The sequence below is a fragment of the Cavia porcellus genome, unplaced genomic scaffold (assembly GCF_034190915.1).
Source record: "Cavia porcellus strain 051 isolate PalLab524CR breed Dunkin Hartley unplaced genomic scaffold, mCavPor4.1 scaffold_17, whole genome shotgun sequence".
Taxonomy (NCBI): Eukaryota; Metazoa; Chordata; class Mammalia; order Rodentia; family Caviidae; genus Cavia; species Cavia porcellus.
This window is the reverse complement of record NW_026947500.1, coordinates 47129511-47147525: the sequence shown is the minus strand read 5'-3', so window position 1 is coordinate 47147525 and position 18015 is coordinate 47129511. Positions and strand designations below refer to the sequence as shown.

At 51.0% G+C, this 18015-nt stretch overlaps 1 protein-coding gene across 1 annotated transcript; it reads right to left on the bottom strand.

Moving 5' to 3' along the window:
- Positions 1 to 787: 787 nt before the first annotated feature.
- Tpm4 (tropomyosin 4) lies at positions 788 to 17618 on the bottom strand. Its single transcript, XM_003464259.5, has 8 exons — positions 17421 to 17618; positions 13750 to 13883; positions 10678 to 10795; positions 10093 to 10163; positions 9084 to 9159; positions 6827 to 6889; positions 6670 to 6739; positions 788 to 2157 (listed from the first exon to the last, which is right to left on the bottom strand). The coding sequence occupies exons 1-8, from the start codon at positions 17550 to 17552 to the stop codon at positions 2075 to 2077; spliced, it is 747 nt and encodes a 248-aa protein (XP_003464307.1). The 5' UTR covers positions 17553 to 17618; the 3' UTR covers positions 788 to 2074.
- Between the last annotated feature and the right edge of the window lie 397 nt (positions 17619 to 18015).

Genomic DNA, 18015 nt, shown 5'->3' with positions numbered 1-18015 from the left:
GATTTGATATTCCCTGCACCTGCTATCTGAATAAACTCCACACTGTTGGCTCCACACTGAATTAACAGGAAGTCTAACAATAGTTGATTACAGGAAATTGTTTGCACACTGCATTAACATTTTAAAGGGTTTCATTTCTCTTTCTGGTTCTTTACTTCCTCTTCGCAAGGTAAGATCTTGAAGCCAAGTATCAGCAATTCCAGTAGTGAAACTGCAACTCCCAATCACCCAGCCAGCTCATATTTAAGATCATTTCTTTTAGAGCAGTGCTTCCCTCGTGTTCATTACTGAAACATTTTCAGCTTACCTTCCTGCGGTTGTCTAGCCCTACCCTCCACATTTTCCACTTCTGCTTATTTTTTAGGTCAGGATTCAACCCAGGGCTTCATACATGTGAGGCAAGCACTTTACCCCTGAGCCTCATTCACCACTCTGTTTTGTATGTACAGCACACACCCTTATCCAGGCAGGCCTGGCATTTCCCAAACTCAGGCAGTAAAGACCATCTTCCTTGTTCTTACCATCAAAATATCCTATTTATTCTTCACAGCTTGGCTCGGGCAGGACTGGGGAAGACAAGGGACAGGGGCTTTTGAGTTATTGAGGCCAAGTGCTCTTGTCTGCAATATGGAGATCATAATCTTTTCATCATGAAGTCATGGGACAAAGCAAACACGTAACGTTTAGCAAGTTCTTGGCACAATTATTTTCTCATTGCATCCCATAAACATTTGTTGAAACAAAATGCATTGGATATCCCTACATATTTTAAAATTCACACAAGTGGTAGTTTCTGTAAAAATTTATTTGACCAAAATGTAGAAAAAGTGATACTATTACATATGATACAGTCGCAAGAATCTAAAGAGTGGATTTTATTCAGTTGCACAATTCGCTAGTGTATCTCCTGGTAGTGTGATGCTTAATAAATAGGAGTGAAGGGCAGGGGACTCATAAGCTAGAAGCAGGGTGATTTAGTCAGATTTGTAAACTGGAGTTGGCCCCCACACTGCCAGACAATATGGAATGTTTCAGCTCTGAGATGTTAACTGAGAAAGTGAAACTACAGCAAAACCAAGATGTGCAGCCCCTGCCTACAAAATTCTCCATATCCAGTTTAATCAGGAGTCTCTTAACTTTTATTAACTTGGTCCCAAAGAAGGTATTCAAGTCCTAGATAAGAAAATCTTCCATTTGCCAGTCCCTGAAGTTCGGAGATGAAGCTACACCAATTACTTTTTGATCTCTACTTTGTTGCCCAGATTTTTAATAGAAAGCAGTTCTTTTGCTCAGTTTATTGATGGCCAGCAGTCCTGAATATGGCTGGGCTGGACACAACTCAATACCTTTCCTGCAGAATGTGTGGACTTACATCCGAAAAGACAAGCATGGGCCACCGTTAAAGAGGACCACTCACCAGAGAACCACACGAGGATAAAGTATGTGGAAGAGCATAGCATTGAGGATGTGTTCAGAAAAGACTTGAGTACTATGACCACTTCCCGGGCATTCTTGTGCTGATGGCTGAGAGGATATTTGTTCTGCAGTTGAGTATGGAAAATGGCCAGGATACTAGGTTAATCTAGCTGTGGTTTATGACTTCCCACAATAGCCCTTTTTATTTTTTTTGCTCTGGATGGAAAATCATCATTTTAATGTGATGGTCCCTAACCTGTTGCTCGGCCAGTGGCGACTCACAGGGTTTACATTCTGTAGCATTTTAAACCCATTACAAGAGATCAGAGTCTGTGTCTTAAAAGTGTGGGTTTGACTATTCTAGTAAGCAGACCTCAGTCTCAAGAGAATACGCTCAATATGAAATACCCTGCCTACCTTAGGAATAAAATGCAACTTAAGGGTAAAAATAGAGCTGAAAAAGCCATTCAGAAAAAGGGGGGGGGGGGAGATTAGATTTAACTGGTGCCCAAAGCATGTCTGATATAAAATATTTGGTCATGTATTCATAATCGGCTTGACATTTCCAGCAAAGCAATAACAAAAGAAACTTCTTACAAGGCAAAAAGAGACACGGAGCGCTGGAGTTTCTGTTCAAACAGGACTCCTCCTTTTCTGGTTATATACAGTTAAGTTCATTTAGTGTCTGATCCAGTGTCTGATGTAAGCCCACGTTCTCTTCTTTGGCCTGGGCAAGTTTTTCTGGTAGGGATTAAGAGAGACAGGAAAAGTGAATAAGCATCTTTGCCAAACAGAAGAAAAAAGAAGTCTGTAAGATAAACTTCCATACTGACATAGTGAAAGTCATAACAGAAAGTATTTCAATTTCAGCAGAATAAGACAGGATAATAGGGGCCAAGAACCAAAACATAAAGTCAGCACTGTGAGATAAAACAAGAGTACCTTGCTAAACTGAATTTCAGATAAACCACAAATAATATTGCCACCCTAGAGTTTAAACCCTAGTTGTGCCACTTAATTGTGCCATTTAACTTTTCTAGGTCGTGATTTTTCCTATTCCATCAGTGTATAACATGGATGCTATCAAGAACAAGTGAAATATTTTAGGAGATGCAAAGTGCTACACACTGTACAAATTTAAGAATGTAGTAGCAGTATGGGTGACCATAAAATTTCTCCCTAATGTCAGTTATTAGTCCCTGACTTTTTGATAGGAAAATGTGATCCCATAACCCATCTTTTCCAGGCGTAATTGTGTCATCATGTTTGTGTATCAACAGCAGTCAGGTCAGTGTCTGGTAAAAGTAACATGGCTGAAATTCAGCCTGACTATATTTTCAGGCATGTATTTCAGTGATTGAGCTGATAAACTAAAAACAAACACAAACACACAAAAACCCCATGACGAGGCATGAGAGAGGACTGGTTTGCAGTAAGGGATGGCAGATAAGGGACTAGGCCAAGAGTCATCAAAATACTGAAGCAAAGCAAAATGCCTCATAAAATGTTACAGTCAGCCTGGAAGTTTTCAGAAAGATGCAAAAACAGGAGAAGTTGGCTGCCTTTCCGCTATAATTGTGGAACCTTTCATTAAGAAGGCATTTATGTAAAGTCACTGTGCATATAATCCCAGCATTTGAGAGGCTGAGTCAGGGGGATCAGCACAAATTCGAGGCCAGCTTGGGCTACATAGTGAGTTCAAAGCATGAAGTGCACAGTAAGACCCTGTCTCAAAAAGCAAACAAAACCAAGTGACCTGTAGCTATGGAGTCTGAAGAGCTGTTCAGGAATGCTGTGAGCTGTATCACCTCATCATCACATCCTCAATTTTGAGGCTCACACTTTTATTTCTGCGAAAAGCTAAGTGACTTGTTTAGGGTTGCTAGGATTCCAGTACAGGTGTCTCACTGTAAATCCTAGACTCACTTTTGCTTGTCATCTGGATTCTCTGGCACAGATTTTGTTACTATACCTGAGACGAAGTTACTCCAGCTCAGAGTGTTAACTGACCTTAAGAATTGTGTCAGGCTCATAGACTATCAACTCCACAGTACTAATCTCTCTAAATCAAGTTCCATCTGGGTGCCTAGGTAGAATGACTGGAAAGGCAGGCTGGATAGTTATTTGAAAGGGTGGAGGCTACAGATTTCTGGAAAAAGACCCAGGAACAACCAGAACAGAAACCAACTCCTAGATAGGCAGCAGTCATTCCAAGGGCAACTGTGAAGCAGTGTGGGCAGTGCTTTATGCAACAGCTTACAGCAAATATGGTCGTCAGGGATAGAGAGGCTGGGCATGGAAAGGTATGGGTTGATTAGGGGAAATGTATTTTGGGGGGATGAATAAAAAATTGGGACAGAGTTTCCCATCTGAATTAAAAAACAATCACCACAGGATGATGAAAAACAAGGTGCTGGGTGTGGTGGCACACACTTATTCCCAGCACTCGGGAGGCTGAGGCATGATTTTGAGGTTAGCATTGACTACATAGTGAGTTTAAGGTCACTCTAAACTATGTTGCAAGATCCTGTCTCAATAAAACAAAATAAAGTAAGAAAATAAAATACATAGTGACCAAAAAAAATTTTTTTTTGGTCTTTTTTTTGAAATGAGGTCTCGCTATGCAGTTCAGGCTGGCCTTGAGCTCACTTTGTAGCCCAAGCTGGTCTCGAACTTGCAATGATCTTCCCACCATGCATTAATGCTGTGCCTGGTTTTAATACACTATGACACACAGGAAAAGTGTGTCTCCATGGGTTCAGGGATCAAGGAAGTCTAAGATATTCTGGTAATAACCTCCATTGTGTGGGAGTGGGGCCAACAGACACTATTGTCCTTGGCTTCCAACATAGGACTGACTCATCTCGGACCATGGTCTGACCAGTCTGCATGAGAACTGCATGTCTACTGCTAGGGGAGCTGTGTTCCAGGGCCAGGTCAGAACATTTCAGAACTTTAGTACCTTGTGGGATACAGAGGAGGGATGGAAATGGGACAAATGTCCATCACAGGGCTTAGGAAGTGATCAGCAAGGCACAGGCATACCGAGTGCTGGGATTACAGGCATGAGCCACCATGCCCGGCTCACATAGTGACCAAAATTTGATCTAATTGGAGATTTCATACCATTTCCAAGTTTGGTGGGTAGTCTGGGAGATGAGACTTGTACATCAAAATGTCAGTGTTCTGGGGATAAATGTGAAGTGGTGCTGGGTGGGCTGCAGGACAAACTCAGTATTTTGAATTTTAAATTTTAAATATCAACTATGTTGGACAAATCCATGAGTCTTGGGTCACTTTACATACGAATTTTGAACACCCACCAGACAACTTTATGCTTTCTTACTAAACCAAAGACAGTCTCAGTGAATGTGAAGAGCTAAATGGTAAATGTCTCTAGCTACTTTTTTGTGTCCGGAATTTAGGGGGAGAAAAAAATCACCTTACTGCTTTGACATCATAACAGTTTTGACTCCCTTCCTTTGCTATGTTCTCTCAAATTCCTGTGCAGTTTTCTAAGGGCAGGGTATGTGGATGAATCTCCCTAGTAACTTCTTCCCAGGACTAGGAGCTGGATGAACGTCCCAGAAGCAATGACGATATTAGGAGCTCCTGGCCCCTTCTGGGGTATAACAGAGAGGACAACTGAGAAAGGAATGAGGGGAGAATACTCTCGCCCTTATTTGATTGAATTCATAGCCTGAAACTTCATTCAAGGGCAGCCTCACTGGAGACACAGGCCTGCTGGTCTCTACAGGTTCTGCCAAGTTCACGAAGCTGCCCAAGAGATCCGGAGGATGAATCTCCACTGAAAGCAATGTCTATTTAAGGAAAAGCTACTGGCACGGAGAAGCAGCTCATGCCACACTGGCTCTGTCTTCACGTCTTCAGACAAGGAGCAGCCCTTTTGTAACGAGTGCCTCCTTGAGAGAAAGCTAGTCATCCACTTCTGGTACCAGTCACAGTCAGAGGCAGCAAGCAGAACAGAGGAGAGAGGGTATGCCGATGGGGGCTGCTTGTCTTAATTTCAGCCAGTCACGGACACAGCAGAAGAAGGCTTGATAGATCAAACCAAAGGGCAGGAAACAAATTCCCAGAAACCCCCAGGAGTGCAGGCACCGTAGGGAGAAGGCACCTAGGGAAGCACCCCATGGCCTCTCGGGGAGGTCATGTTGCTGCGTGTCGTTGAGAGCATGGCTTCTGGATGACAGCTTTGTACCTGAGTTTCAGAGTGTACAGCTTGCATCTAGAGGGTGGAGGTCCCCAGGGAGAGAGTTGAGAAGGACAGGTACAGGGAGCACTGAATGGAGAGTCACAGATGAGCAACCAGAGGAAGAAATCGGAGTGAGACCCAGGTGTGGTGGCACACGCCTATCATATCAGCACGTGGGAGGCTGAGGCAGGAGGATCGCTGTGAGTTCAAGGCCAGCCTGCACTACATAGCCAGACCCTGTCTCAAAAAAAAAAAAAAAAAAAAAAAAAAGAAAAGAAAAGAAAAGAAAAGAAAAGAAAAAAGAAACCAAAGCATGAACTAGGAGAAAGTGTGTTATATGTACAACAAATGAAAACAAAAAAAAATCCATGGAATGAATTCTAAATTCTGAGTGGTTTGTGACACTGCCAGGCATTAGCTGCCATGAACCTTTAAATGCATAGTGACCAGAAATGGCCAGAGCTTCCCTCCACCCCCTCCTGGCCCCGATCATTTGTGACTTCCCATGTTGTCACTTGATTCAAAGGCTGCAGTTAGGAATTAGGGCACCTTCCCTTATATGGAAGCTTTACTTCCCAATGCAAACAGAGCGTAGGGTCTAAGGAATGAGTTTTGCACCCTTTCTGGGTGAGACAGGCAGGCTGGGAGATTTCATCCTAACCTCAAGTTTCTGGAATTTCCGGACTATATCAAGAAAAACACAGGGCAGAATGTTTATAATTGGAACACTTCAGGAAATGCTGGCTTGTATGGGGCACCAACCAGACTCGTCTTAAATTCCTCGTCTCTACATTGCCTCTGTCCATTTTATCACCCTGTGATAAGCTCCCAGCTCCCGGGGAGAGAGCCCGTAACAGTGCAGGGCATCTCTGAAATAAGCAAGCTGAGGGGAATTCTGCAGACTTCCTTGCTCTGCATTCTACTTTCCTCGGGTGGACAAAGCCCAACTCTGCCCCTGCACAGGGCCCCAACCCCACCCCACCCCGCGACTACCATACCAGGGGAGGTGACAGACAGACACACAGACACACTTTCCGTACCTTCCAGGTCGTCAATGGACTTTTCCAGCTTTGAAACCGTTCTCTCTGCGAATTCGGCACGGGTCTCCGCCTGGAGAGAGAGGCAGTGCCTGGGTCTGGGGTCCCTGCTGCCACTACCCGGCCCAAGTGACTCACCCGCTGGGTGTGACCCACTCACCTCTTTCAGTTTGTCGGACAGAAGTTTGATTTCTTCTTCATACTTATCTTCCTTCTCAGAATACTGTGGGAGAAACCAGAACATGCCTTTAGAACAGGGAAGAGGGTGGGGACGTAGCTCGGTGGCATACCGCCAGCCCAGCGAGCCTGGGATCTGAGTTCAATTCCCAGTGCCACAAAAATGAAAATGAAACAAAAATCAAGGAATAAAAAGCACACGAGGCAGCAGAGCGCTGGTTCCTAGAGATGCACATTCCAAGCACTGACTCGGGGCTCTGTGGCTAAGTGTTGCCAAGTGCCTCGGATTTCCAGGCTGTGCCATCCCTTCCCAAGGTGCCTGCCACTTGTGGTGCCCTCCCACCTTCCAGCCCTTGTCCGTGATCATGCTCCTCAGCACAGCCTGTCCCTGTTCCCGTGACCACCTGTCAGATAGTGCATTGGTCTCTGAAGCCTCATCCCAGGTCACCCTCACAGACATCTGCAAGCTGCCTGCCATGGGCACCATGCCTGCTGCTGGACGGCAAAGGGACAGTGGAAGGCTCAGTTCTTTGTCTCGGTTCACATGGCTCTTATGTGACAAAGCTCTAATGACAACATGGAGCCAGACCCTGGTATTTGGATTTTGTGCTTCCACGTATCATCACATAGGTGGCTGTTTTCTTAAAAAAAAAAAAACAAAACAAAAACCCTGCTTCTGAGCCACTCTGCCAGCCCTTTTCAAAAAAGTCACCTTGATGACATACTTCCTGGTTTTGCAAGCCCTCTGTGTTGTATTCTAAAGCACATTATTATTGTCAGTCTCGGCCACTAGACAAGACTGTGGCTGTAATTAGGGGTAGAAGCAGTGTGAGCATCACGGTGCCTCATCCTGGGGCTACTTCTGACATGTACTCCTGGACAGTGTCTGTTTATTCCTTATCCTTGGACCCAAAGAGCATCAGGCTCCGTGCTGCTGGCAATAAGGCACGACATCAGTCATGATAAATGCCTCAGGGATGGGGCAGAGTGCGCTTGCTCAGCCTACATGAGCACTAGGTTCTGCTTCCAGTACCCAAAATAAATACGATCATAACAGGAAGGGCAGATGAGTCTGTCCCAGAGAGCCTTTGGAAGGTCCTTTCCTGCAGGAGGAATCAGGGAATGCTCTCTGAAAGAGGGAAGGGTCATCAGAGGCATGAAGAATGGACATGGTTCTTCAGCAACGGGACATGGGATGGACACACCGAGCTGAGGGAATGGTAGGTGCAAAGAATGAGGTGATAGAAGGCTGGGCACACCAGCACTTGGGAGACTGAAGCAGGAGGATCTCCAAAAGCTGGAGGCCTGCCTGGGATACACAATGCAACTCTGCCTTAAAAAAAAAAAAACCCAACAAACAAACAGCCAAAGAAACAAAAAATTAAAGACTGAGGTGATGAAAAATGCGGGCTGCCTCAAGTTCCAGTGCCCCTGGTGATGGTGAGGGAGAAAGAAGAGGGTGTGAAGCTGGAGAATTCGCGAGGCCACGGAAGAGTGGATGTGGTTCCTGAGGTGGTTCTTTCCTGGAGTAACTGCTTCACCTTGGCAAGCCAGCTCTGGCCCTGTGAAGGCATTTCTGGAAGAACCGAGGGCTATAGGTGAGGTTCTGCGCCCTAAGAGGAGCCCGGCCGTGTGCTCAGAGTGTGTCTCCATCCTTATGAAGTAGCAATGAGACGGTGCTAAAAGGACTGGTGGATCACACCGGTAAACTCAGGAGGTTGAGGCAAGACAGCCACAAGTTTGAGACTAGTCTGGGGAACTTAGAACCAGTCTCTTAAAAGGGGTGGGGCTGGGCATGGTGGTGCACGCCTGTAATGCCAGGGAGGCTGAGGCAGGAAGATAGCTATGAGTTCAAGACCAGCCTGAACTGCATAGTGAAACCCTGTCTGGGACAAAAACACAAACACAAAAAAACAAAACAAAAAGAAAAAAGAAAATTCCAAAGTGCAAAAAATGGGTGGAGGCTATAGCTCAGTGGTGGAGCACATGCTAGCATGGGTAAGGTCCTAGGTTCAGTCACACATTTGAAAAGAAAGGTCCTAAGATGCCATGGAAAAGGTTGCCTGAGCCTTTGTAAGAAATTCAGCAACTGGACATAGGGGAAGCCCTGGCTGCTGGGCACCAGCACTACTGTTAACAAACAGGGTCAGATTCCTGATACTCTGGGAGTTCTGAGTAACCTGGCCGAAGGAAAGAACAAAGTTCAGCAGGTCTCCCAGCCACTGGAGCTAACAACCAACCTTCTCAGATGCAGCCTCCAGCGACTTCAAATTGTTGGTGACATTCTTCAGTTCTTCCTCCAGGTCACCACATTTTCTGCACAAAGACAGAGGATCCGTGTCTCTTATCTCCCCTTACAGCAGGCAGTTCCCTTAAAGGAAAAAGTCTGCAAAAGGAGCTGCTGCTGCCCGGGGCCTCCAAGAAGAATGTGGGAAAAATGTTAATGGGTTTTTCTGAGATGTCATGTTGTGTACTTAGCAAATCCCTCTCATACCAGGCCGAGGCAAGGCAGGCCCAGAGCACTTGGAAGGTCCGTGAGTGCTCCTGGGCTCTTGCCAAGGGAGAGGCGGCAGGGACCTGGGGAATTTGTGATGGATGAGGCCGAGTCCGGAAGGGGTAGGAGTGAGATCGAGTACAGGAGGCCAGCAGACAGCAAGCAGAGTTCACACCGGACACTCCAGGAAGCAGTCCTGGCACAGATCTGTGAAACCAGATCGCTTTTGGCACTGTGGGGTGCTCTGTGGAGCTGCATTCCTCATCCCAGACCAAGGAAAGAGGTGTTTTGTTTGTCGGAGCTTGTAGGATTCTGGTCCAGCTCGCCCCATGCCCCCAGGAATGTCACGGCCCAGCACTGCACGGGGCAGGGCATTGCAACACCAAAAGGGCAGCCTGCCTCAAGCTGACCGCTGGGTGGTTAAGCAGGCCTGGCCTGGCGGGCATGAGGGGGCTTGCCAGTAATCCTGGCTGCTCCAGTGTCAGAAGCAGGAGAATCACAAGTTTGAGCCCAGCTTGGGCAACTTGGACTTTCTTTCTTTTGAGACAGGGTCTCACCATGTAGTTCTCACTAGAATTCCCGGCAAACCTCCTGTCTCAGCCTCCTGAGAGCTGGGAACAGGGCACACGTTACCACGCCCAACCCATCTGCCCTGCTGACCAGAGGTACTGGCCAGTCAGTTCCTGACACAACCCTCACTCTCCTCTGCCCTGGGAGTGAGCTGGGGCCCCACTCAGTCCTGTTCTGCCACTCACAGTTCAGACACTTCCGCACGCTCCTCTGCCCGCTCCAGCTCGCCCTCCAAGATGACCAATTTACGCGCCACCTGCAGAGACAGGGAAGGCCCAGCCAAAGTGACCCCCACCACCCAGCATCATGCTGGCCGGACGCCATCCCTGTGCAGTTGGCAATGCCACCTCCACACCATGGGCACTAGGGCGCCTCCTGTGGGTCCCTCAGCTCAGAGCCAGGGGCCTGGGGGAATCAAGACCAGAAGTCTTCTTTTCAGGCCCCAGCAGTGAGGCAGAAGAGGGACACAGGTGGCACTACGGACCAAGTGCCCATGGACCAGCGCTTGCCAAGCTGGGCCTCAGCACCCAGCGGAAGGATACTGTGGGTGCTGCTCAGCTGGCTTCCCCCAGGTCAGACAAGCAGCAGGGCCTTTCAGCACCAAGCAAGCCAGCTTCTTGGTCCAGTAGGTGTCTCTGGAAAAACAGCCATGCCCGATGGACAGCTGACCCAGCAGGGATCCCCCCAGGCCACCTCAGGGGCCCTCCCTATCAGTGGCTGCGTTCCCTGTACATCCCACTGCTGGCCTCCGCCCACCCCACCCCACTCACCTCCTCGTATTTGCGGTCAGCCTCCTCTGCGATGTGCTTGGCCTCCTTGAGCTGCAGCTCCTGGATCTCCATCTTCTCCTCGTCCTTCATGGCCCGGTTCTCTATCACCTTCATCCCCCTATGGAAAGCACCCCCATCACTACCCCGTGTGTCCACAGACAGCCTTCCAGCTCTGCCAAGAGCTGTCACCCTTCCAGGCTGTACCCATGCAGTGGCTACCACTACATGGATGGAGAAACCGAGGCAGGAAAGGGTAACCTAGTGGCCAAACCCCAGTGGTCTGGAATGGTGGTTTCAAAGGCAGTGGAGCCTGTATATGGTCACAAAGGTGTCTTACAAGAGGTGATGGTCAGGCTGGGGATTTAGCTCAGTAGCATAAGCACCTGCCTTAAAAGCAGGTGGTCGTGAGTTCAATCCCCGGTACCGATAAAAATGAAAAAGACAAAAAAAAAAAAAAAAAAAAAAAATTAAAAAGAAGTGATGGTCACCGGGGGCTTATCCAAGGGCAAGGAGACACCCAGCTGGCCACAGAGCAATGCCCCCGGGAAGGGCATCGTGGTCAGGCTGCCGGGCCATGGCACGGAGGCAGGCGCTTGTGACGAGGGGAGGGGACACTGGAGGGTGGGATGGGATGGACTTGAATGGGAAAAGCAGGCCAGGGTCAGGAGAGGCCTGTGCCTCCCTAATTGGAGAGCCGAAGTCCTCAGAAGTCCCAAGTCAGGAGTGTCTGTGTGTGTGTGGGGGGGGCACTGGAGACGGAGCCCAGGGCCTCACCCATGCTCAGTGTATTGTACCACTTGGCTACACCCCTAGCCCAAGCCTTCTGAGCAACAAGGTGCCACACTCTGCATTATGGGTCACCATCGAAACACACAGACAGCGAAAATACCCTATGTCACTACCTTCAAGGTGATACATATTTGTAAGGTGTATATGTAACAAACAAATTCATTGTTTATACTCAGGTCCCATCCCAAAGGACAGCTCATTATAGAATATGTAAATATCCAAAATCTGAAGAAAAAACCCAAACACTTCTGGTCCTGAGCACTTTGGATAAGCGATATTCAGCTACGTGAGGGATGCAGGGGTCTGGACTAAAACGGATCTACCCAACTTGGAAGGGACAATGTCCTGGAGACAGCTAAGAGCTGGAGCTCTTACCTTACAACTGGCTGACCATGCAGCTAGCTTGCTTTGGCTTCTTGAAGTACTAGAATAGACAAGATCACAGAGCTCCAGCAAAGAGGCCAGCTCAGAATAATGTCTCATCAACATGTATCATTCTCTTTTTTCTGTTTTTTTTTTTTTTAAGGGAGGGTCTCACTTTGTAGTCCAGGCTGGCCTCAAACTCACGATGCTACTCCTGCCTCAGCCTCCTAAGTGCTGAGATTACAGGAGTGCACCACTATGTGTATGTATCTTTTTTTTTTTTTCCCTTTTGGAGGTCCTGCTTATGTATCATTGCTGCTGTTTTCCATTTGACAAATACTTCCATCCGGATGTCACAGTCACCCTCGGCCAGCCATCAAAATGCCCTCTATGTCTGCACAAGGCCTTCGCATCAGCACATGAGCAAGCTTGCTGCATGGTTATCGCACCCGCCTTGCGACACTCAAGAAAACAAAGCGTAGGGGCTGGGGATTTAGCTCAACAGCATGAGCGCCTGACTTGTAAGCAGGCAGTCGTGAGTTCAATCCCCAGTACTGATAAAAAAAAAAAAAAAAAGAAAACGAAGTGTAGATGTGCCTTGGTGCACATCTGCAGATCCAGTTACTGAGGAGGCTGAGGCAGGAGGGTCACTTGGGCCTGGGAGTTTGAGACTAGCCTAGGTAATAAACACATGGAGACCCTATCTCAAACACAAACTGACCTGCTCCAGTGGCAGTTGTGGGGTTTGGCTCTCGACACCCCCCAGCTGCAAGCGAAGAATTCTTTCTACTGAGACACAGCAGTCTCTGGCAAGGGCCTCCAGCGTTATGATGCAATCAGGTGAGTGGCCTGCCAGGGCTGCCTCAGCGTGTCACTGGGGAGGTCCCCAAAGTGAGACATCCAGCCAGGCTGGTCTGACTGCAATCTCAAGCAGCAGTTGACCCAGGCCCCAGGCCAATGGGATCCTCCGAGCACTCCAGTGGCTTCCTGAGCCGCCATCTCGTGCCTCTGAGAAGGGATCAGGACACTGAAGTGGGCGCTGTTTCCTCCACCCCACTTGAGAAACTCAATCTTGGGAGCCTGCTCTTTTGCCTGACACAGTGTCTGCTCTATGGGCACAGCCCCATAGCCAGGACCCAATCCTCTGGGGGGTTCACTCGGGGAACCTCCTGTGAATGGGTCAAGCCAGAGCTCTAGGGCTTGCGAGTGACCCCTGGCCCAGCCCACACCATCGCCACACAAGGAGCCTATTTACCACCAGAGGCCGCCGCTTCTGTGCGACACAATCTCCCCTCAGTCCTCCAGAGCCACAGTGGCCAGAGGACAATCTGGCCCCTGGGGACAGGGCACCTGGTGGAGGCCCGAATCCAGTGTAAATGCCATGTGGGTTACAAGTACGCAGACAGTGCTGCCTGTCCAATGTCCCCATATGCAGCTGTTACCACCTTCAAGCCTGCAGCATGCTTGGTGGCACTGATGGCTTCTCAGCAGATGGCCCACTTCAGCTTCTGCTCCCTTCCCCTTTTACTTCCTGTGCTGGGAAACGGATCCCGGGGCCTTTGCAATGATCCCTATACATCCCAGACCTCTTTTTAGTTTTCCTTTTGAGACAGGTTCCCACTGAGTCACTACGTTGCCCAGGTTGGGTTCAATCCTCCTGCCTCAGCCTCCCAGAATGCTAGGGATTACAAATGTGAGCCACCACACCCGGCTTATTTCCCCTTTTACAAGTTTCCCCGAGAACTGTGAAGGATACAGTGAGAAGCACCTCCCAGAAGGCAGCACTTGCCAAATCAACCACTGTAGGCACCACACTTGTGATTTTTCTGTCCATTTTTTGCCCTTCCCTGCAGTCTGGACCCCAGTCTGACACCCAGCTTTCCAGGCACCAGCAGTGACCTCCTGGGCTCAGGCCCTTACCTCTCGCTCTCATCTGCGGCCTTTTCTGCCTCCTCCAGCTTCTGCAGGGCTGTGGCCAGTCGCTCCTGAGCCCGGTCCAGCTCCTCGTCCACAAGCTGGATGCGTCGGTTGAGAGCAGCCACATCTCCTTCAGCCTGCAGGGGTGGGAGACTTGGGCAGGTTAAGGGGGAACAGGTGGGGCTGCACCAAGAGCCCCCGCCGCCACGTTAAGGCCCCCCAAGCCCCCCAGGTGGGAAGAATTCGCACAATCCTCTCTGCAGTGCATATCAAATTCAGGGCAATCTTCGAGGCCTGCAAACCTTGGGGACACCTGCCATTCCATGACAGGCTGGCATGTCAACACCGCAGCTGCAAATATGCATGCCTGTCATGCATCATGGAGAGTGATAGAACTGGCAGGAATCAAAAGGCGAGCTGCCACATGCTGTGACATGAAGGTGGGGCCTTTCTAGCAACTTACTTTAGGTGTGCTGCTGGGATGAGGTCCACGGCTGTACTCCGAGCTCCCCCAGGGGCACCTGGCTTTAGCCCTCACGTGGGCTTACGGGGGAGCGAGCCCTGGGTGCCTCAGCTCCCTGCAGCCCTCACATCTGCACCCCCACATCTGAGTGGCCACATGATGCTCACAATGGATGCCTAGACACTGGTCATCTGCCCCCATGGCTGGGCAGAACAGCGGGGGTGGGGGGGACCAGTCCCCAACACTGACTGAGAAGCAATGACATAAAAATGGGGCCAGAAAGGAAAGGACTTGGCCACAGGCCAGCAAGATGCCCAAATCCTGTTGGTTGGTGTTTTAGTTTTGGAGGAAGAAGCCAAGGCCTTCTCCATGCTAGGCCAACACCCTAGACAGGCTCTTTATAAGTTGGTCAGATTGCTTGAACTTGTAACCCTCCTGCCTCAGCCTCCCAAGCAGCTGGGATTCCAGGGTGTAGTGCACCCGACTCTCACTGGCTTTTCAAGGTGTTTTTACCTATAAGGGAGGAAATGTGGTTGAGCATGTGCAAAGTCACACAGTGCCTCAGTCAGACAGCAATGGGTCAGCTTCCTGGCTTAGCCACTGGGGCAGCAGCATGGCTGCCCAGAGCCTTCCTCCCACAGCCTGATAGCATCCACCACTGCCTCCCCACCCCACCCCACCGTGCACTGTTCACCCCAGCATGTGGGGAGGACCATGCAAGGGAAACCTCACATAACACCACTTTACATGCGTCCTCAGGCAACTCAGATGAGGATGAGTGCTATTGTTACAAAGCGGTTTGTTGAGTGACTTACAGCTGGAAAGTCCCAATGTGTGTGCCCCACCCAACCTGAGGCTCTTCCTCAAACCCTGCAGAGATCTAAAAGTCCAGGACTCAGAGCAGCCACCTCTAGAAAGGAAGACAAGGGATTAAGGGGAAAGTACAGAGGCAAGAGAGGCTGTGCTGCCTCTTCCCACCAGGACAGATGAGGACCCTGGACCCCGAAAGTGGATGGCTGTAATCAGTGGGAAGCAGATCTGCTGCTGCGAGTTTACACAGCAGAAACAAAGTACGTACTTGAATGAGTAGATATTGGTGGCTCAGAGACAAAATCAGTAAGATTCATTAGCCCCAGGTCCTAGAACTCGCCCTCAAACAGGCGAGGCTTAGTGAGCACTGCTGATAGGATTTCCTAGGAAATGTCACTCCACTGGGTGTGGTGGGCGGTTGGGCATGCCTGTGATAACAGCACTCAGAGGGCTGAGGCTGAGGCGGGAGGATCCTAGTGAATTTGAGGCCAGCCTGGGCCAGATGGTAAGACCCTGCCTCAAAAAAATAAAAATAAAAAAATTGTCAATTCTTCCAAATAACCAGATGCCGTTTTTCTTTGAGGCACTGGGGACTTGGTGTGTGCTGGGTGAGTGCTGACCACTGAGCTGCAACCCCTCAAACCCAGGGCACCTCTTTTTAATGGCAGGAACCTCAACTTTTCAAATCTTCAGTGCCTGGGACAGGAGGCTGCTGTTTTCTTCCATATATTTTTTTTAAGCAGAGTCACAAAATTGTGCAATGAACACCATCATCTAATTCCAGAACAGTTTCATCACCCCGAAAATCCAGTACCCTTCAGCAGGCAAGTATCTGCTTTAGAAAAATCATACAGAGATGCTTGATTGATGAGTTGTCTCAAAAAGAAAAAGAATAATAATAATAAAAAAAAAACAGCAAGCAGCCCCTGATGTGGCAATGGTGACTCCTAGCAACCACGTTTATTTGGCAGGTTTTCAGTGGTCTGGGCTCCAAAGGGCTCTGGGCTGTTCACGTAAATGTGGAAACTGCATCCACACAGACATATAAGTATTTCTGAAAAACTGCCAGTCACTCTAAGAGTCATTCAGGGCTCCACCCCTTCCTGCAATCAAAGCCTTCCACAGGCTACAAAGGATTTTCCTTATAAGGTAAAAGAGGCTTGCTAGATACATGTGGCAAAGGAACAGGAAGACGTCGGTTAATCACACAAAAATCTAAACGAAACCAGCTGTTGGGAGGCAGGCCCAGAAGTCTGCCACACGCCCAGCGCTCTCCGCGAGACGCTCCAATCCGAGAGGGATTTCTTTTCCTTTCCTCGCCCTCGAATCACCTTAAGCCCCGCTGTCCCCCAACCAAGAGTTGCGTGCGCTGTACAGGGAACTTTTCGAGCAACCCCAAACTTTGCAAAAGACATCCTCCTTTTCACGGGACAGGCCCCCGAGTCCTGGCTGGCGACCGAGGGCCATCTGGGATCTGGCTGTCCTGCGAGCTGCCTTGTGGTGAGGTCGGAGGGTTAGGCAGTCTGAGTGCCAAAGAGGCCAGACAGCTACTGTCCGGGCTGACAGGGCTTTGAACCTTGTCTGCGAGACGCAGCGGTCTGGGCAGGACCAAGCTCGCTAGGCAGGCCAGCTCCAGGGCTGTCCGGCGAAGACAGACCCCAGACGTGTCCCTGTGTGCACCGTCGGCGGCTGCAGCCTGGCAGCAAGCCTCTCGGTCCCCGCCTGGATCCCAGCGCTACCGCTTCGCGTTCTCGGCGCGCACTGCCTGGTCTCACTCTTGAGTCCCTGCGCTCCCCCTCGGTCCCGCACCCCATCACAGAGCACCGGAGCCCCGCAGTGCTAACCACGCTGCACCCCTCTATTAGTGCGTCTCTGGCTTCCACGAGACTGCAAATTTCCCGGCTGGGGGAAGGGAGAGGAGCGCGAGCTGAACGCCCACAGCCACGGTCACCGGCAGCCGGGACGCGCGCGATACGCGACGGGGTTAGAATCGCTCACCAACCCCAGGCCGCCGCCCCGGGCCGGCGGGGATGCGGGGAGCGCGGGGAGCGGATGGCGAGGCCCTTACTGGGGCCGGGCCGCACTTCCGCCTCCCGCCCGGCGCGGACACGTCGCCGCCGCCGCGCCCCGGACCGGCCGGCCGAGAAAGTTCAGGCGACAAAGCGCGACACGACGCGACGCGACGCCCCCGCCCCGCGCCCAAGCGGAGCCGGCCGGTCCCCGGACAATGGGCGCCCTGGGCCGGGCCCCGACGCCCCCCGCCGTCCTTCCGGGCCCCGAGGTCCCGCCAGGCCGGGCTGGCGCGGGGACGACTGCGGGGAGCAGGCGCGGGAGGAGGAGGCCGAGTCCCGGGTCCCAAGGCGCGGGGCAGCGGGGACAGCGGGGGCAGCGGGAACCTCACTTTCTCGCGGCGCTCGCGCTCGCCGTCAAGCTCGCGCTGCAGGCCCTGCGCACGGTCCTCCGCGTCGTCCGCCTGCTGCTGCAGCGCCTGGATCTTGCGCTTCACCGCCTCCAGCGAGTTGAGCCCGGCCATGGCGCGCGGGCGCTCGGTCTGCAGCTCGATCCAGGCTGCGCGGGGTCCCGCTCGCCGTCCGGCCCGCTCCGCCCCGCCCCGCCCAGCCCGGGCCGTGAGGTCACTGCCCGCGACGTCACCGCCCGCCGGGGTGGGCGGGACCCGGCCGGCCGTGACTGGTTCGGAGCCCGCCGCCCGCGCTCATGGCCGCTGCAGCTTTCTCCTCCGGGAGCTCCGACTCGGCGTGCGCCTCCGCGTGCCCGGCCAGCTGGCCTCGGCGTCTCCGCGCTGCCACTGCAGGTGTGTCAGCTCCGCCTCCACCTGGGACGGCCTCAGTTTACCCCTCTGTGCAACAGGGGCGACCCCAGCGCCGCCACCCCTCATCCTGTCCCCGGGGTTGGGACTTGCTGTGCCTCCGCGCAGTGGGGTGCCCGATAGTTTTGAGGAGCCCACGACAGCTTTTGGGGAACGGGAGTCCCGCGAG